The following is a 21,456-nucleotide window of genomic DNA, read 5'->3' as shown; positions in this document are numbered from 1 at the left end:
TAGATAATTCATTACTGTGGGTTTTGTAAGCTTTTCCCTAGCTTTCACACTGTAAATTTCCTTGGGAAAGGAAAACCTTAGCTTCCTTAAGAATTCATGCTTTACCTTAGTAATTGACAGTTTAGAGGAGTGGTCCTCAACTGTTTCTGGGCAATTTTGCTCCCCAGGGGGCACACAGCAATATCTAGGGACATTTTTGGTTGTCATAATTGGGAGGTGACACAGACATCTAGTGAGTAGAGGTCAGGGATGCTGCTAAACTTCCTACAATGGACAGGAAGCCCCCACCCCAAGAAAATATTATCCAGGCCAACACGTCAACAGTACCAAGGCAGAAGAACCTTGGTTTAGAGCAAAGCCCTTTGACTTTTTGTTTTTTAAACAAATTTTAAAGAAATTATCCAATTAAGAGGGTATTTTCTTGGAATGTTATTTACAGTGAATGGCTGGGCAGGGGGATGAATGTGAACATGGGAGGTGAGAAACATCGAAAAAGTATCACCCACTTCAATTCTAGGAACATTAGCCCCGATTCCCTCCTTGCATTCTCCCACACCCACACCAACCTTAAACTCCACAGACATTCTCTTAGAGTTGACACTTTATTTAGGGAAAATACTAAAGAAGGCAGAGATGGACAGGGAATCAGAGATATCGGCTTATGGTCGCTAGCAGTACAAACAAGGAGTAACAGTATGGGGCATAACTTACTGTGGGAGATTAGGGCAAAAGGAAGCACAACCACCAGGCTAAGAAACACACCCGGAAAAGGTTTCAAATGGCTACAAAATGAAATGAGAGAGGCAGAACTGCTAAATCTCCTTTGCAAATACCTGACAAAACAATAGTCAGAAAGGATAAGGGATTACTCTACAGCTGTAAAACCTACTATTAACTTCCAAAGAGTTCTTACTGTCAACACAGAGCAAAGATTAACCCTTTAATAGATCAACAGCTCTACTTTGGTCATCTCTAAAATTTCAGTGCAGATTATCTTGGAAAGTCGTTCAATCATATGTGTACTGCTGAAGGTAAATTTCTTTTTGACCAAACCAAAGGCTACTAAAAAATAAATTACCCTTATGTCCTCTATTTCTCCTAAATTAAGACCTAATTTTAGGACCTAAAATTATGACTGCCTTGAAAATTCAAAGGGGCTCCTGGTACTATCCTAGAATAAAGCTCATCATGAACTATACTTAGTTCTTACCTTCAGGCAGAAGATGAAGAAGTCACCTGCCAAACCACATTCCTGGCAGTGGGACAGCAAGTCCCCAAGGTGCTCTACCTGGCACTGCTCTGAGGACACCTTCTGGTATAGGGCTTCATCTTCATCTTCATCACTGCAATGCAGGGTAAGATTTATCACCCAGAGAAACTATTTTTTTGGAAACCCCATTAATAATCTTTTAAAGTAACATGCTATTTCCATACAGTAGATCATTATAAAGAGCTAAAAAATTTGTTTAAATTATTTTCCTGTTTCTCCATGCTGAAAAGGTATTTATTCTCAGAAGCTAGGCTATCATGTCCTACATAGTCATTTGCTCAAATGGGGAAGATTCATTTTAAGATGGACGTTGAAGAATTACTATTATTTCAATAAGTTGCAAAAGCAAGGAGGAATTAAACTATAGGTTTATGCAGATATTCTGGTTCCTGAAGAAAAGAAGAGAAAGAGAAGGCTGAAAAGCAAGGGCAGATCACAGAGAGCCTTGGATGCCATTCAAAGGAACTTGGACCTTTTTTCAGTGAGCCACTAAGGGTTATGGGCAGTGGAAAAAGACATGATCTTCATAGGAAGAGATTCAGTCAATCTCAGTGAACCAATTGTTGAGTTATGAAAATGCATAAAGGCGCAGAAAACTGAGGCGGCCAAATTTCCAAGTAATAAAATGTGGCTAAGTTATCAAAAACGGTGCCATGATTTCTGCAAAAAGTTTCAAGAAAATTCTCATGAGGTACTATGGCTTCTAGCTTTCATTCATTGGATAAGTATAAAAGCCAATATATAGTATTCTTATACTGCATCATGTAAATAAATACAAAGGTACAGAAGATACACCAAAACACTAAAATGTAAACAGTGATTAGGATAGCGGTTGATTTTTGTTTTTCTCTTTATGCTTTTTTGTATTATACAAAGAACGTGTATTACTTTTGTGATGAAAGAATAAAATTTCTGGGACTTCCCTGGTGGCGCAGTGGTTAAGAATCTGCCTGCCAATGCCGGGGACACAGGTTCAATCCCTGGTCCGGGAAGATCCCACATGCCGCGGAGCAACTAAGCCACAACTACTGAGCCCATGTGCCACAACTACTGAAGCCCGCACGTCTAGAGCCCATGCTCCACAACAAGAGAAGCCATCACAATAAGAAGCCCGTGCACTGCAACAAAGAGTAGCCCCCGCTTGCCGCAACTAGAGAAAGCCCGCACGCAGCAACGAAGACCCAACACAACCAAAAATAAATAAAATAAAGTGGTTAATTAAAAAAAAAAAGAATAAAATTTCTTTCAGATTAAATTGAGAAAAAAATGACAGATGCTCCTTCATTTCATTGAAAATACAATTATTACAGTTAATTTGGCAAACCGTCTAACTGGGCAGTATGTCCCAATCTGCCAGTTCACTTAATAGCATAGCCTTTATACTCCTTTAGTAGAATGAATAACCTAGAAATTACGCTTAGAATTACTTCCTATATTATCCTAGAATCTTCCAGAGTCCTTCAGATCAATCATGTTATCTCCACCACGTTTTATGTTAGAAGAAAAGCTGAAATAGCTTCTAAGCTTCTGTGAACCACCCCAACTGTCAAAATGAAGTACTGTATTCAAGTATTCTTTTAAAAAAAAAGACATGACAACAACTACCTTAAGAAGCATTATGTTATTCATTCTTAAAATTTCAATGAAAGAGTCAATTCCAAATAGTTATACTGAGTTCCAGAGAGGTAAAAATTCTGGATCCAAAGATCATGAAATCTAAGCTGCTCTTTTAGAGTTTCTGTAATCAAACTTCTTATTGATTATTGGTGCTGCTGGGCAGAATGGTAGAGTGAAAGGTAAGTGGTGATAAAGACCAGGCGGTGATATGGACCCTGCCCTTGGGGGACTAGCACCATGAGTAGGATCTTTAGAACAAATCATAAAATCACACACACACACACACACACACACACACACACACAAACATACACACACATTTCTCTGGTATGGTGTCAACGTCTTGGAGACATGGAGCGTCTTCAATACCTAATGAAAGCTACGGACCCTATTTTCAGAAAAGAATCCATGTTTGCATATAAAAAAATTTGTGTATAATTTCAAGGGGATTATAGATTCCGAGAAGTCCATGTACAGACCCCAGGTTAAGGATCCATTGCTTCTGGCAGTGTATGGAGATCCATTCAATCACTGCCTATTCACTTTTTTTCCTACCAAGAAGAGAAACTGTAGTTTCAATAAGAACTATTGATTTTGACATATTTCCATAAAGACTTGTTAAGACAGCAATAAGTTTGAACTGCTGAAAAGTCACATACTATAAAATTCTCTATCTAGTCCCAGGATAAACTATTCCGAGGGGTTTTTAAATAAACATGCCAAAAAATATTAAGCTCTTTCAGTTTCGAGGCATAGTTATAACCGCAAAACCTACTAATGCTCAACAACTCTCAGTAAATTAGTAGCTTAAGTTTGTACTGATAATTCTGTTTTCAATCAATGTGTTTTTTCTATTTTCCTCAAGACTCTCATATTGAATAAGTGTTTTAAAACTTAACCAAATTAACCATGAACTTAAATAGTTAAATTTAAACACTTTAACAAATAGCAGCACTTTGAATGTGATGTGACATCTGAGTAGCTGCCACCAGTTAAATATTACATGGACTCTGATCAACAAGAACTTATGGGGCTTCCCTGGTGGCGCAGTGGTTGAGAGTCCGCCTGCCGATGCAGGGGACACGGGTTCGTGCCCCAGTCCGGGAAGATCCCACATGCCGCGGAGTGGCTAGGCCCGTGAGCCATGGCCACTGAGCCTGCGCGTCCGGAGCCTGTGCTCCACGACGGGGGAGGCCACAACAGTGAGAGGCCCACGTACCACAAAAAAAAACACAAGAACTTATGTTCGTAGGTAATAACATCTACACATCACCTAGAAAACGGAAATAATTTAAAATACACTTGTGAGATGTAGGAGAAATAAAATTATCCGTTCCACTAACACTTGTTAGCCGCCTTCTAAACAACCCCTAGGAGAAACAAACCCCCATCATAAAATTACCATAAAAGAGAGCTTTGAGACAATTTCCCTTAGGATTAAGTCTGACTCTGAACACACATATACCATTCTGAGTGTCAGAGGGAGAACTGGATTGTTATGGTGTTGAGGGTGAATATGTGTCTGCCCTTTACTCTGATTCACTGGCAAAGACTTTGTGAAGTAAGTGGGCTTGTTGTGATGCAGAGCTGTGAGGCTCCAGTAAATTGCACCTATTAGCTAGCATCTAGGAAAAACCTGGAGGATCATTTAAGGCTCACATTTCACTTAGAGATACCAATAAATAGCAGCACCTCAAGCTGCTTGAGTTTCTGGTTTCCTTTCTATCAGCGCCCCTTAGTGGACGAGTCACAGAATGGCCTTTCGAGTACAATTAAATCTGAAGAGAGACAGCAAAGGATGGGTGGACTCACCAAACGGCCTCTTTGATGGTAATCATGATGCCACCTTGAGTGGCAGCTCTAAAGTGGCACAGAGAATGGAGAGAGGGCACAGTTTTGTCCAACCCTGCAAATCCTTTCAGGCTAGTAATTGCCTTTTTCCTCTCCAGTTTCCCCAGCATCCATAATAAGATCTCTTGGCAAAGTGACCTGGCAGAAAAAAGCAGTTATAAATGAGCTTGTCATCTTACTCTACACATTTAACGAGCTAACATAAAAAAAAGAAAGAATAAAAGTCAGGTTCCATGCATTCTAAAGGCTGGCACAATCATCTAGTACTACTGAAGTACAGGAGTGGAAACTATGCTTCTTGTGAATTTCAGAATGCAAATATCCTGAAATTCAGTGAGTGACTGACTAATCTCTGGTTGTAGAAGCAGCCCTGATACGACACATGAGCCCCACATGATTTTTTTTTATTCCAAATGAACTCATTGCCTTTGAATCAGGCACTGTGAAAGAAAAGTTTACAGTGATCAAACCATCTAAGACGGGGACCAATAACTGGAGACCAAGAAACAGCACACCAACAAATTCTTGCTGATTCCTTATCCCCTCTTATCCGTGCCAATCAACTAGGACAGGAATGGAATAAACGTTTGCTTCTTCCTTCTCAGTCTTTGATGAGGACATGATAGTGCTGTGAGGACTTGGTCTTCAAAACTAAAACAAGAGTTATTATAGGAATGGTGTTTTGAAGCCAAATGCACATATTTATAGCCTCCATCTTCCACTGCACTTTCTCTTGTCACTTCCCTCATGTCTGTGGGCTTCAGTGATCGACTGACCAAAAGCTAGAGAGTTAAAGGCAATATGTAAGCTTCAAATAATATGCAAGACTGAGTACTTCGCTTTATCACTTAATGATGATAGTGACTATTTATTGAGCTTATTATTTGCCAGGGACAGTGCTAAACACTTCAATGCATAGTTAGTCTTCATAATAACACTATGAAGAAGATACTATTACTGAATATGAGATTACATGTGGCAGATTTCCAAACACCAAAAATCAGAATTCTGTAGGATCTTTTTTTTTTAAATTTTTCTTGGAGTATATCTGATTTACGATGTTGTGTTAGTTTCAGGTGTACAGCCAACTGAATCAGTTATACAAATACATACATCCACTCTTTTTTAGATTTTTTCCCCATATAGGCCATTAGAGAGTATTGAGTAGAGTTCCTTGTGCTATACAATAGGTCCTTATTATCTATTTTATATATAGTAGTGTGTATTTGTCAATCTCAAACTTCCAGTTAAAGTCTTAGAAGGAGGAAGAAACAATGTAAATCACTGTGAAAACAGAGCTGATACAAAATGAGTCCTACTTAAATTCCAATACAAAAGATTATTTTCTGGATGACTAAGGAATCCCTTCATTCTCAACAACACTGTACAGCACTAACACCAAATCCAAGCCTAAATTACAGAGTGCCACATTCAGATCCAGATTTCCCCAGCTTGATTTCTAACTACTCACAAGGTATTTATGATCCAACCTCTATTTCCTCCTCCCTAGACATGTAATTCCAGTATTTCTCACTGATCAAACAGTGGCATGTTCATACGTGTAAACGGAGATTTCATTTCTGATGTCTAAGAGGCTGAGGAAAGTCATTCTAAACACTAGATCCAATCCCGTGCAATCTGCAAAGCTCTCTTTCTTTTCTAGAGGACTGTCAAATGTTCTCCTGACTTTGAAAGAAAAAAAAAATTATAAAGTGGCATAAGTCATATTCAAAATAAGAACAACATACAAGAAAGACTTCAGTATTTACAAACAATAAGGTTCTCTAGATTGCTTACCTTATGTGAGACACACTGTGCTTGGTAAAACAGTAGAGAGAAAAGAGCACTCCCAGGACAGGAAGCAGGGAATCCACCAAAACTGTTAAAGGTTCATTCCCGACCACGTACACCTAGGGAAAAGGAAATGGTGGTACACTGAGTGCGAGGCCGGAGCAATGGGAATCAAACACCATACACGAATTAGCAGGGCTTGGAGGCTTATCTTAAGCAACACTCTAGCCCTGAGGTGAACAATTGTAGCTCTAAGCCTAAGGAAACCATCTGGGATTAGCAGACAGGCTGCATCAAAGGAAGACTAAAAAGGGAGCATTGCTCTTTCATGCGTGCAGCCTTAAGAGCTGCTGGGTGAACCAGGTAGGTGAACCCATTTTCTGACCCCTTCCTTTCCTACTTCTGACTACCTCAAGAGTCTCTTCACCTATTATTCATCAATACAATAATTATCTTACTGCTAAAGGCCCTGCTATTAGAAACTAACAAGCAATGACCACCAAATAGAAAAGCTTAAGACTAGATTTGAAAGAAAACAAAGCAAAACACAGCTTGCTCTAGATTTGTCATTCTTAAGATGTAACTGTCACATGGGCATGTCCTATTCTCTCCAGTTCAATAAATGTGCACCTAGATCTGCACTGGCTTCACAGGGTTAAGTGTGTGAAGATTCTGATGTTTATTAACAATAACTATGTTAACTGTTTTATTTGTACCTTTTAAAAAGGATTCAACAAACTCTTCTGAATCTACTGGAATCAAAGTACTGTTCTAAGCACTGTAGTGAATATAAAAGTGAACAAGAATTGTTCTCTCTCATTGCTTGTGATCTAACAGGAAAAATAAAACAAACCAATAATAATAAGATTAATGTTAATATAATTATTATTCAAGGTGGATAATTTAAAGTATCTTATGAAGTGCCAAAATGCTATTCAAAACTCCAATCAAACACAATAGGATTTTACTTCACTTTATTTTTTAAAATTCTACAAGCTTACTGTTATTTATTTATTTATTTATGGCTGCGTTGGGTCTTCGTTGCTGCACATGGGCTTTCTCTAGTTGCAGCGAGCGGGGGCTACTCTTCATTGTGGTACGTGGTCTTCTCATTGCGGTGGCTTCTCTTGTTGCAGAGCATGAGCATGCAGGCTTCAGTAGTTGCAGCATGCGGGCTCAGTAGTTGTGCCTCGTGGGCTCTAGAACACAGGCTAAGTAGTTGTGGCGCATGGGCTTAGTTGCTCCACGGCATGTGTGATCTTCCTGGACCAGGGATTGAACCCGTGTCCCCTGCATTGGCAGGTGGATTCTTAACCACTGGACCACCAGGGAAGTCCCCACAATAGGATTTTAAAATGCAATTCTGTTCTAATAAATTAACTAAAACTTGATGGTATAAACAATAATAATAATAAAAGAAGAAAGAGGATCTGACAATGATTACACACTTAATATGTGTTCCAGAAACTATGCTGGGATTTTTATCTCCCGGGTACTATGTTAGATTTTTTAAAGAGTTTGCACATTGAAATTATAACTATCTCACGAAGTCTGTATTAGCAGACCTATTTTAAAGGACAAGGAAAGGGAAACATCAAGAGGCTCTAATTTACAGAAAGACGATTGAGGTAGAAATCAATGATGTTTATGGGAAACTAAAGGTCATGGAGGCACAAGCTGGAAAAATCTCTGTGCTTTTCTAGAGAACCCTGTCCCTTTAATAAATCAAACCTAATTTTTCACACTCCTTAAGCCTCCCAACTCCTCTGTGGAGCCTGATAACGAAGGAGCCAGCGTCCTGTGCATGATCTAACCTCCATAAGCCCAGCTAAATGAGGTGCAGCACTGTATGGCAGTGTTCAGAAATAATATGTGGGGCTAATTATGATATCACCAATTACAGGAGGTAAGAAAGAGATTCCCCCAGATAACGTAAGGGCCTACTGTTTGCCTCTGGATTGTGTGTTCCAGAGGTAATCCCTAAGGAGCCATCCTTCCTTACCAGCATCTTTAGTACAAACAAACAAACAAACAAACAAACCAATGAAGCTAAATCTTTATGATTTACTGGGCTAAAGCACTTCAAACTTTAACATGAATTCAAATCAAGCACCTTTCTCAGAGGTATATGCTGTTGTTGATAAACTCCAATTTTTAAATTCTCTTCTTGTACTTTTCTGTATTTTCTTACAAGGAATACAAAAAAACTGCACAGCTATTTATACATATACATATGTGATTCATTTTTATGTAAAGGTTCAGCGTATGTTTACTGAGTGCCAACTGTGTGCCAGACACGTCTGTGGTTCTGCGGATACGGTGGGAAACGAATTATCTGCTTCACAGGAGCATACATTCTAGTGAGGGGACAGAAAATAAACAAATATATAATATCAGACAGTGACAAGTACTAGAAGAAAAACAAGTTTAAAGGGATAGAGAGTGATGAGGGGAAGAGCGTGTGGAAAGAGGGAGAAATTAAGAATAACTCTTATCAATTCACCAATAATCCATTAAGTTCACAGATTAAGAATAGAGAAATTTTTTTTTCAAAGTGGAAAGATTTAAAGTCTGCTTTGGCTCCAACTGATCAATGAGTTTTCTCTATGAGAGCTCAAAGAACTTGAATGGCCTCTGCTTGACACATACAGGATTGTCACCTCCCTTCCAACATTAATAGTTAAAATTCCTCCTTGGAGTGAGCCCTAATCTACTTCTCTTTAAACATCCTTAACGGAAGTGTATCTATTTCCAAAAATTTTGGACTGGCCATCTATAAACAATCATCAAAATCCAGTTCTATTATCCACCTCATGGATTGCTCTGCATCCTAACGACAAGATTGCACTTTATAGATGAAAGACAGGCAGTAGTACTTATTAAACGGACCCAGCTCAAGTTCTACCTCTTCCATAGGCCTGCTGTATCATTTCACTGTCGAACTGTTCGTTCATTCTCTAATTCAAATATTCATTAAGCATCTAACCACCATTAATGACTTTTCTCCTATAAATTCCAAAAGCATTTTAGAGCTTGTAACACATAATCAGTTCTTGAATATATAAGTCTCTGACCTCTTTAACTAGCCTGGCATGCAAAAGTCAAGTTCCCTACTTCAGCACCTGTAAGAGTAGATGATTAAGTTGTGTTACCTGAGTTTTTGGTGAATAAGCCGTTTAAACGCAGTTGTACACAATTTAAAGGAACACCACTGGGGGACTTGCCTGTGGCACAGTGGTTAAGAATCCACCTGCCAATGCAGGGGACACGGGTTCAAGCCCTGGTCTGGGAAATTCACACATGCCGCAGAGCAACTAAGCCCGTGCACCACAACTACTGAGCCTGCGCTCTGGAGCCCGCGAGCCACAACTGCTGAGGCCGCATGCCACAACTACCGAAGCCTGCACGCCTGGAGCCCATGCTCCACAGCAAGAGAAGCCACCACAATGAGAAGACCACGCACCGCCATGAAGAGTAGCCCCCGCTCACCACAACTAGAGAAAGCCCGCACACAGCAACAAAGACCCAACGCAGCCAAAAATAAATTTAAAAAAAAGAATAAAAGAACCCCACTGTTACTGCTTTTATAAAGCAAACAATAACTACCACTTATTGCATGTCCACTTAAGAATGAACCAGGTATTCAGCTAAACATTTAATATACAATCAATTCTCGCCAAGAGTCCTGCAAGGTAAACATTTTATTCTTATTCTAAAACTTTGGAAAACTGAGGATCAGAAAAGCTATGTTAGTTGAGCAAAGGTAAACTGTCAGTAAATGACAGGGCCAGGATGAACCCAGATCTGTCTGACATAAAATCCATGCACAATCCATAGAGAAAGAAAGTGGACTAGCAGTTGTCAGGGCTGAAGGGAGGAAGAAATGAGGACTGAATGCCTAATGGGTATGGGGTTTCCATTTGGAGTGATGAAAAAGTTCTGGAACAACAGTGATGATGGCTGTGCAACACTGTAAATGCCACTGAATTATACACTTTAACATGGTTAAAATGTTAATTTTATGTTATGTCTATTTTACCACAATGTAAAAAAGAGCAAAGCATGTACCCCATGGCCTCCCAATACTAATCTCCTCCTGTACATAATGATATTTTTATTTCTTCAATCCCTAACTTTATCCCTGCTGTAGCCCCTCAGATTCAGTGGATCCCAGCTTGTCAGACTATTAATGACCCTATTCCTGTGACCTCTGCCAAGTAGGGCTGAAGTTCCCAGTGGCACCATGGACAGCACTCCTGTGCAGCCTCCTCTTCCTCCTACTGAGAGTCTTATATAGCTCCTTTCTACCAAGTCTTCCGGTAGCTCTCCAGGGTCACAGTTTAGCCAGTTCTTTCCAACGACAGTCCCCTCCTTCTAATCTCTTGCCTCACATTAAACTCAGATGCAGGTTAACAGTTTGGTCTGCACCTGACATCTAACATTACCCGCTGCTTATACTCCCAAAGTGGAATCTGGTCACTTTTCCCTTAATGTGGATTGCCCCACATCATTGACTTGTATCTGGAGTTTAGTGACCCATAAAGGGACATGGGAGGCTGGACTGATTCAGTCAATGCTGCACTGTGATCTCTTGGTGCCAGCACTGACAATGACCAAATACCCCAGAAAAAAAGAATCTTCCAATGAAGTCATACCACATGCGGAAAAAACTGTTGGGGCTAGTTCCTCTCAGTTTCCTGCACACTAGGCTGGTGACAGTACCGACTGAAGAAGCAGTGAAGGCACAATAGGTAAGTTGTTCCTGCCCCACTGAGGGGAGGGCCTGCCTGCCCCGCCTCTGGGCCCTAACACCCAAGTGTTGTGGAATTTCTTTGGACTCTGCTTATGTGCAGTCTCTTTCTAGTAGGGGGTCTTCCCTGCTCACTAGGAGGCAAAGTGGGGTAGAGATTCAACTTCTGAAACACAATCTAATACTTGATATATTATTTCTACCTGTTGTAAAGATGTTCCATATCATTTGGAAGTCTCCTTTTTTTAGCAGTATAACTATCGTGCATGTTTCACATAGGGTTGTCTGTAAATAATTCCACTGAGCAGTTGAGAGACTTAACATGACTCAATTGACTTCTCTGAGTCTTAGTTTCCTTATCTGGAAAATAAAGAGGTTGGATTAATCAAGCTTTAAAACTCTTTCCTATCTACTCCAGCATTCCCTGACTTGACTGCAAGTTTGCTCATGGTCTTCTATACTTTTCTGGTACCTCAGCCATTAAGAGGTAAGACTAGTTGAAAAAAATGAAGCATCCCACCCCAAAATTTTTGAAACGTTGAATCTTCAACTTGACCAAGATGTAACAAATTTCTAACCCATCCTCAGGAGCTTTCTGTTCCATCAGTTCTGAAGTTAATACTCAAAAGATGAAATCCTGTCTAGCTGAAAGGTTTTCTGGTAACTCAAGTTTACTTGAGGTATCTGTACAACTAGGGATAACCAAACAAAATACCAAGAGATGGGAAAGCTGAAGCAGGGAAGGTATAGACAGACTCTCAAGGTACCTTTTTAATTCTTTGGTGTGAAAAAGCCTCTCTGAGAGTAAGTGAAATGGTGCTTTGAAGAAAAGTGGAATTTCTGTAACTACCTGTGGCTTTTCCAGTATAAATGTGTAGGACAGGACTGAGGGGCAAAATAAGAGGCCTGTATGGATCTAGGAGAACCAAAACGGCTCAGAAAAGATTAGTCAAGGAGACACATGGGTACCAATGACCCCACTGGGAACCTGGGGATTTCCTCATTCCTTTCTGGGGATTTCCACATTCATTTATGAATGCATCTTGGCTTTCTAGTACAGATCCAGCCCTGAGAAGAGGCCTCTGTGGTTAAGCCTCTCGATCCTTCATCTAAACTTAGAGGACTGGTGTTCTAACAAGTAAGAGAGGCATGTTTCTTGGTACTCTTAACTATGAATCATGCTCTATTGTAACTCTTTGTTTGCTTCACTGGGAATCAGGTAGCAGCTGATTCTTAATCATTTCTGTATTTGTAAACCAAGCAGAGCGGCAATCAGTAGGTACTTGGTAAATTTTTTGGTGACTGATTAACTGAATCAAAGAATGAATGGGGCTTCCCTGGTGGTGCAGTGGTTGAGAGTCCGCCTGCCAACGCAGGGGACGCGGGTTCGTGCCCCGGTCTGGGAGGATCCCACATGCCGCGGAGCAGCTGGGCCTGTGAGCCATGGCCGCTGAGCCTGCGCGTTCAGAGCCTGTGCTCCGCAATGGGAGAGCCCACAACCGTGAGAGGCCCGCGTAATGCAAAAAGAAAAAAAAAAAACGAATGAACAAAGCAGACTGACTGCTGTTTACTTTCTCAAAAGTTCTACTTTTGTGGGGAAGTTACAATGCCCTATTTTCATTTTTTCTTTAAAAAAAAAGCTGAAGCTAGAAGTTATCAATCAATGCAAATTAACTGAACAGAATCACAGAACTTCAGCCATGGAAGGGAGAGCAGACTGAACAATAGAAGATTTGATTTTATTATATTGGCTTGTTCAGCATCTGTCTTCAGTGTCTGGAGGACTGAGTTTCTCTGGAAAGATTGACTGGAAATTTGAATTTAAGAAGAAAGGAAAAACCCAGAGGAATCAAAATGGTCAAAAGTATTAAGAATAGGACTTCCTGGTGGCGCAGTGGGTAAGACTCTGTGCCCCCAATGCAGGGGGCCCAGGTTCAAGCCCTGGTCAAGGAACTAGATCCCGCATGAATGCTGCAACTAAGAGTTCACATGCTGCAACTAAAGATCCCGCATGCCACAACAAAGATCCCGTGCCCCAACTAAGACCTGGTACAGCCAAAATAAATAAACAAATATACATATATATATATTTTTTTATCAAGTATTAAGAATAAATACGTGTTTCTGGTTCAAAGCAAACAAAACCGAAAGCAGCCCTTATGTGCTCATTTCATAGACTCCCATTATATTGTCAAACACATCCCTTAGAGACCGCTGCAAAGTCACCGAAAGAGCACTGGGAAGTCAGGAATCAGGAAACGTGGGTGTAAACTTTGTTTCTGCCACCTATGTGGTTGCCCAAATCCACACATTAAATGAGTGAACAGGGATAAGACATTTAAACCGCTCTAGGTCCCAGTTTCCTCATGGATAATATAATGTAGGCGTTAAGCTTTTAGCATAAGGACCAATTAAGATAATTCACGTTAAGGGCTTCCCTGGTGGCGCAGTAGCTGAGAGTCCGCCTGCCAATGCAGGGGACACAGGTTCGTGCCCCGGTCCGGGAAGATCCCACATGCCGCGGAGCGGCTAGGCCCGTGAGCCATGGCCGCTAAGCCTGCGCATCCGGAGCCTGTGCTCCGCAACGGGAGAGGCCACAGCAGTGAGAGGCCCGCGTACCGCACACACACACACACACACACACACACAAAAAGATAATTCACGTTAAAATATTTTGTAAAATATATAGCCATATGCAAATGTTAAGTTTATTCCTAAATATTCTTGTTGATGCTACTGTGAATGGAACAGTTTTCTTAATTTATGGCCTTATCTTCTGCAGGGATGTACAGGTATGGAAATACAAACATGATGAGCCTATTCAGAATCAAGCTCACTAAATCCTAACATTGAAATTCAATACAGGCTGGAACTTGATTCTACCCCAGTTAAAGATTAAACTAGTCAAATGCTGCCTTCTAAAATATCCCAGTGATCCTTTTGACAGTGGTGTTCTAGAACTTCTAATGCACTTACTGAGTTTAATTAAGACTTAGGAGAAGCGAACCAGGCAAGTTTTACTTAATATAGTATTTTGTACTGTGCATGCTTTCAGAGCATAATGCATAAAACAGTCTTTAAAAAAAAGTTTCCCTGAACCAAAAAGGAACTGACAGTTTTTTGAGCACCTTTTAAAGAACGCAATGACCCGGGCTTCCCTGGTGGTGCAGTGGTTAAGAATCTGCCTGCCAATGCAGGGGACACAGGTTGGAGCCCTGGCCCGGGAAGATCCCACATGCCGTGAAGCAACTAAGCCTGTGTGCCACGACTACTGAGCCTGAGCTCTAGAGCCCGCAAGCCACAACTACTGAGCCCACGTGCCACAACTACTGAAGCCAGCACGCCTAGAGCCTGTGCTCTGCAACAAGAGAAGCCACAACGAGGAGCCCACGCACCGCAACGAAGAGTAGCCCCCGCTCACCGCAACTAGAGAAAGCCCACGTGCAGCAACGAAGACCCAACAAAGCCAAAAATAAATACATAAATTTATTAAGAAAATAAAGAAAGAAAGAATGCAATGAGTCTAACAAAAGTTACCTTATTCAACCACCCGACAACTCAAGTGACACATTTAAGTCACCTAAAGTCCCATGGATAGTCAACCCTGGAGCCAAATTCCAATCTAGGTCCATCTGACTCAAAAGGCCAAGTGCTTTTCACTACACTATACCACAGAATCTGAACTGCAGCATTTAGAAAATCTAATGCTTAAATCTCACACATCCTTGAAGGATACTTTTTTTACTCCTTTGCATGTTATTCAAAGTCACAGTTCAACAGGAGATGGAAACATCCAGAAAGAATGATTGCCTTTAGGGAGGGTCCACAGGTGAGAGGGAGACTAACTTTTCACTGTAGAGCCTTTGGCACTTATTAAATTTGTACCATGTGCAAATATTATCTTTTCCAAACAGAGTGAGAGAAAGAGAGAGAGAAGGGAATGTTGGTCCCGGGACCAGCACTGTCACTCACTAGTGTGATTTGGGACAAGTCACTTCACAATCTTTTGGATTTTGTTTCCTTTACTGTAAAATGAGGGATTAATTTGTCAAAACCCAAAGAATGTACCACATCAAAGGTGAACCTTAATGTAAACTATGGACTTACAGCGATATTGACATGTCAACATAGGTTCACAAACCGTGACAAATACACCGTCCAGTGTGGGATGCTGATAGTGGGAGAGGCTGTGCACATGTGGGGGCAGAGAATACACAGGAACTCTCTGTACTTTCCACTCAATTTTTCTGTGAACCTAAAACTGCTCTAAAAAATAAAGTCTATTAAAAAAAATGAAGGATTATACTAAATTATTTCTAAAGTTCCTTCCAGCTCTAAGATTGTATTATTCTAATTTACTCTACACAAATAATTAAAAATTCGGAAGGAGGAGTCAACTGGTCAATCTGACAGAGAAACTTTAATTAGAAATTCATTAAGATTAGATGGGGGGAAAAGACGTGAATAATCAAGGTCAAGATTTCCTAAACCTGGAAACAGAGAGCGAAAATGGAAATGAGAATGTAGAAAATAAACTCATTAGGTACCTTCTAGCCTTTCCTATCCTAAAATTTCTTCTGCCTTTAGGGAGTCTTGGGCAAGTACTGTGAGGAATACTAAAAGGCAACATCTCTCCACCCCCACTATCGAATTCTGGCCATTCCTCTTAAGAGCAAGAAAATATCCAAATCAGAAAGAACTGGAATTCTTTTACCCTGCCCTACCCAGAACCAGTCTCTATGCAATATGGGCCTCTCTTCACCTCTGTAGGCAAAGAAAAAAACACGACTCCCTCTCATACCAGGGAGGACAAAAGAATATAAACATTCTAGAGATTAGGCCCCAGACACTCAGAGGCAGAGGAGACAGAATGGGAAGCCACTGGACCAAAAGCTATTTGAGCAGCATATGCCCTTTTTGGCTTACATAATTTTACCAGAAATAAGGTACACACATAGAAATGACAAGAATTATTTACGCAGATGAAGTACAAGTGGCTATGCCAAGTTTTCATTTCAATTCGACTAGCATTTGTATATATACCTGTACTGCTGAGAACTTTCCACCTGGCCCACCAGAGCCACACTGCTCTATTCCCTGCTGTATGTGAAGGATGCAAGTATAAAAAGCCCTTCCCTTGTCATTGTTCCTGCCATAAAATTTTCATTCAGAGAGCTGAGAGTTTATTCCTTTAAATACCAAAATGTACTTATATTTTAACAATTTTGGAAGGAAATATTTCTAAAATGAATTATATGCAATCCCTTCCTTCTTAAACAAAGTATACTGAACACAGTGGTCCCAACATACTTTGCTTTTCAACTGATTATGCCCTTTGGGGGTATTTTTTCTGTCTCTTTCCTTGGTCCTCTCTGCTCTTGTCATTGTGCCTTAGTTAGTCTAACTAACTTCTAATTTGTTACTTCTAATTCTGCTATGGTCTTAAAAATCAGATAACCAGTCTGACCAGGACTGTGTATAAAGCAAAGAAGAAACTGGCTCTGAGGACTAAGGGGCTCTGCAGTTAGACTGAGAAGGCAGCCAGATGGACAGCTGTCATAACACAGGTGACATGGGGTGTTAAATTGGAAATGTCAAGTGAAGCACCAAGATAAAATAGACTTAAAACTCCAAAGTAAGACACCAGACTATGATGAGATCAAGACTATAAAAACTCCTCATTCAGAAAGATGGTAGAGAAGATCAAAGGTGTGGAGACTGAGAAGAGACTGATGAGGAGGATTTCTTTAGAGAAAGCTGTTGGTCAGAGTGAGTCCAATCCCACAACCCACCAATGATAAAAAGACAACCCAATTTAAAAATAGGCAAAAGGGGCTTCCTTGGTGGTGCAGTGGTTAAGAATCCGCCTGCCAATGCAGAGGACACGGGTTTGAGCCCTGGCCCGGGAGGATCCCGCATGCTGCAGAGCAACTAAGCCCGTGCACCACAACTACTGAGCCTGTGCTCTAGAGCCTGTGAGCCACAACTACTGACCCCATGTGCCACAACGACTGAAGCCTGGCGCCTAGAGCCCGTGCTCTGCAACAAGAGGAGCCACCACAATGAGAAGCCCACGCACCGCAACAAAGAGTAGCCCCCGCTCACCACAACTAGAGAAAGCCCGTGCGCAAAAACGAAGACCCAATGCAGCCAAAAATAAATAAATAAAATTAATTTTTAAAAAATAAAAATGGGCAAGGTTCTTAACAGAAATTTCTCCAAGGAAGACATCCAAATGGCCAATAAGCACATGACAGGCTGTTCAACATCATTAGTCATTAGGGAAATGTAAATCAAAGCCACAAGGAGATGTTACTTTACTCCCACTAGGAAGGCTATTTTTTAAAAAAGGATGATAACAAACGTTGACCATAATCTGGATAAACTGGAATTCTCATATATTGCTGGTGGGAATGTAGAATGGTGTGGCCACTTTAGAAAATGATCTGGCAGTACCTCAAAAGGTTAAACATAGAGTTACCATATGATCCAGCAATTCCACTCCTATGTATACACCCAAGAGAAATGACAACATACATACACACAAAAACCTGTACATGAATGTCCACAGCAACACTGTTCATAACACTCCAAAATGTGGAAACAACACAAATTTCCATCAGCTGATAAACAGGTAACAAAATGTGATATAACCATACAACAGAACACCATTTGGCATTAAAAGGTATGAAGTACTGCTTCATGATAAAATACGGATGAATCTTAAAAACACTGAAGAGCCAACTACAAAAGACCACATATTATATGATTTCATTTATATAAAATGTCCAGAATAGGCAAATCTACAGAGACAGAAAGTATATTAGTGGTTGCCTAGGGCTGGGGGCAAAGTGGAGAGAATGGGAGGTTACAGCTAATAAGTATGGAGTCCTTTCAGGAGGGATAAAAATATTCTAAAATTAGATTGTGGTGATGGTTGCACAACACTGTGAAATACCAAAAACACTGAACTGAGCACTTAAATCGGTGAATTGTGAGGTATGTGAGTTCCATCTCAATAAATCTGTTAAAAAGAAAAGGAGAGAGAGAGAGAGAGCGAGCGAGAGAGAGAGAGAACACCAGAGCTGGAAATGTTCCCAAATGCCTCTCTAAAATTAAAACACCCTCTTGTACCCTCTTGTTACCGAGTGAGTTGCTGGATCAATTCAACCATCCCAGATGTTTTCCTTATTTCCTGCCTTTGAGCTGTACTCTATAATTTAGTATTAGCAGAAAGTTAATAAAGACAACATACTCTTTGTTGCTAAATTCTGCACAATGTTTACCATTTTCCTCCAACGTACACATTTCCTCTGTTTTCCCTCTGCAGCTGAGCTGCCAAAACCTTGTAGAGAGAATAAACTTCTACACCCCTTCCTGCTTTCAAGACAGTCCCAGCCCTTGTGCAAAACCAAGTGTCTACAGCAAACTAATGTTTTGCTTGTCTCTCCAGGAGGTTTTTAATTCATTAAACTGTTCACCGAACAATGAGGGTTTTTCCCGCCTTATGGGGGGCAACAATAGGAGAAATGGCAAGGACTATTTCTCAATCTCTCTGATTTTTAGAGGCTAATTCACTTGCCAGAAAGAAGTTGTTTTGCTTTCCTTTCCTCCTAAAAGCAATTTATTGACATCTACCTAACACTATGAGGGGTTTGTACCAAAGTTTAGACAAAATTAGTCCTACTCCTACCAGCACTTTCAAGTCTTTCTAACATTCCACACCTGGCTATTTTACAATTTTTCATCATGATATTTCTTAGATGGAACATGACTGAAGATAACCTTTCTAAAAGTTATTTGGGCTTTATTCTCTAATTCAGAAAGTTTGCTTTCTAGATTGCTCTGTATAATTCCTTGTCTTCATATTATCTGAAAAGTCCCTGCCTACCAACAGGTAGAACAAGATATAAGAACTTTCTTTTCGTAAGTCTCTAAAATGAGGCATTAAAAAATAAAAACAGCATTATAGCCACTAAGTCATCAGGTCCTGTTTTATCTATGAACAATTTAATTCTACACTTGTGTGCCAGGCCAACATTGTAAAGGGTGTACTCTGGTTTTTTTAACAGCAAAATTAAATAAAAGGGTAGTAAATACCCAACTTTTAGTAAAAAGTGAGTGTTACTGAGAATGAGTTTTGAATTTTTAAGCAGCATATATTTATATCTACAAATTTATTAGTATCATACATAAAGCTTAAACCAAACCAAAACAAAAGCTCTTTCTTATCTGAAAGAACATGATTTAAGATTTACTTTACACCCTCATACACTGCTGGGGGCAATGTAAAATGGTGCAACCCCTTTGAAAATGATCTGACAGTACCTCAAATGGTTAAACATAGAGTTACCATATGATCCAGCAATTCCACTCCCAGGTATATACCCAGGAGAAATGAAAACATATGTACACAAATAACTTGTACACAAATGTCCATAGCAGCATTATTCATAATAGCCAAGATGTAGAACCCAAATGTCCATCAAATGGTGAATGGATAAACAAAATATGGTAAATACTTATAACAGAATACTATTCAGCAATAAAAAGGAGTGAAGTACTGCTTCATGCTACAATCGAGATGAACCTTTAAAGCATCACGTTAAGTGAAAGAAGCTAATCACAAAAGACTACATATTGTATGACTCCATTTATATGCAATGTTCAGAATAAGCTAATCTATAGAGACAGAAAGTAGATTAGTGGCTGCCTAACGATGGGATGTGGGGAGTGGTGTGGGTTTCTTTTGGGGTAATGAAATGTCCTAAAGTTGACTGTGATGACAGCTGCACAAATCTGTGAATATACTAAAAGGCCACTGATTCGCACACTGTAAATGGGTAAACGTACGGCACATAAAATATATCTCATGAAGTTGTCTAAAAAAGATTTACTCTACATCCAAATGTCCATCAACTGATGACAAATAAACAAAATATGTATATATTCATAAAATGAAATATTACTTACAATAAAAAGGGACAAAATATTGATACATGCAACAACCTGGATGAACCTCAGAAACATGATGCTAAGAGGGAGAAGCCAGTCACAAAAGAACACTTATTGCATGAGTCCCTCATATAAAATATCCACAAAAGGCAAATCCATAGAGATACAGAGCAGGTTAGTGGTTGCCTGGGGATTAGGTGTGGGACCAAGGAGTGACTATAAATAGGCACAATGGATCTTTTTGGGGTGATGGAAATGTTCTAAAACTGTAAGGTGGTGATAGTTTCACAACTCTGTAAATTTCCTGAAAAAGCACTGAATTGTATACTTAAAACATTATTTTTTGATCTGTAAAGTCTATTTCAATAAGGCTGTTTTATTAAAAAAAGATTTATTTTAAAAATATTTTAAAGAGGCAAATAACTCAAGTATTAAAATGGGTAAAAAACAAATGAACAGGCAAGTTAAAGAAGAGAATATATGAATGAACCAAAAGACAAAAAAAGTTCAACGTCACTAGTAATAAGAGAACTAACTGCTAACCAAAACCACAATGCACCTAACAGACAAAACTCCCTGAAAAAAACTCAAATGTCTACCAAGAGAAGAATAAACAAGTAAATGATGATATAGTCATAAAACAGAATAATATCTGGCAGTAGAAATGAATGGATTAAAGTTAGATATATTACAATGCCATTTAAATAAAATTTAAAATCATGCACAACAATACTAAAAACAGATTAAGGAATAATAAATACAAATTTAGGATTGTGGTTCCCATTGGGTGAGGAGCAAGGGAAATGTGATCAGAGATGGGTTCACAGAGGATTTCAACTGAATTGGTAATGTGTAATTTTTTAAGCTGAGTGGTGGGTACATGAGTGTTTTATTCTTCATTTTTTATTTGGTTTGTTTGAACCATTTCATAACAAACTAAAATTTAAAAATTTACTCTAGGGCTTCCCTGGTGGCGCAGTGGTTGAGAGTCCGCCTGCCGATGCAGGGGACACGGGTTCGAGCCCCAGTCCAGGAAGATCCCACATGCTGCGGAGCGGCTGGGCCCGTGAGCCATGGCCGCTGAGCCTGCGTGTCCGGAGCCTGTGCTCCGCAACCGGAGAGGCCACAACAGTGAGAGGCCCGTGTACCGCAAAAAAAAAAAAAAAAAAAAAATGTACTCTAAAATGTTTAATTTACTGCCATAGAAAAGAAATAAGAAATG

The 21,456-nt window shown here is 39.9% G+C and overlaps 1 protein-coding gene across 1 annotated transcript in view; it reads right to left on the bottom strand.

Moving 5' to 3' along the window:
• Positions 1-21,456, bottom strand: part of TANGO6 (transport and golgi organization 6 homolog) — a 176,209-nt gene that overhangs the window by 123,606 nt on the left and 31,147 nt on the right. The window contains exons 8-10 of the mRNA XM_060131846.1: positions 6,536-6,648; positions 4,700-4,876; positions 1,211-1,343 (exon numbers count right to left, since the gene is read on the bottom strand). Coding sequence (XP_059987829.1) covers positions 1,211-1,343; positions 4,700-4,876; positions 6,536-6,648 — 423 coding nt within the window. The remainder of the gene's footprint in view (positions 1-1,210; positions 1,344-4,699; positions 4,877-6,535; positions 6,649-21,456) is intronic.

The sequence above is a fragment of the Lagenorhynchus albirostris genome, chromosome 19 (assembly GCF_949774975.1).
Source record: "Lagenorhynchus albirostris chromosome 19, mLagAlb1.1, whole genome shotgun sequence".
Lineage (NCBI taxonomy): Eukaryota > Metazoa > Chordata > Mammalia > Artiodactyla > Delphinidae > Lagenorhynchus > Lagenorhynchus albirostris.
Note: the sequence above shows the minus strand (reverse complement) of the source record. Positions and strands in the feature narration are given on the sequence as shown.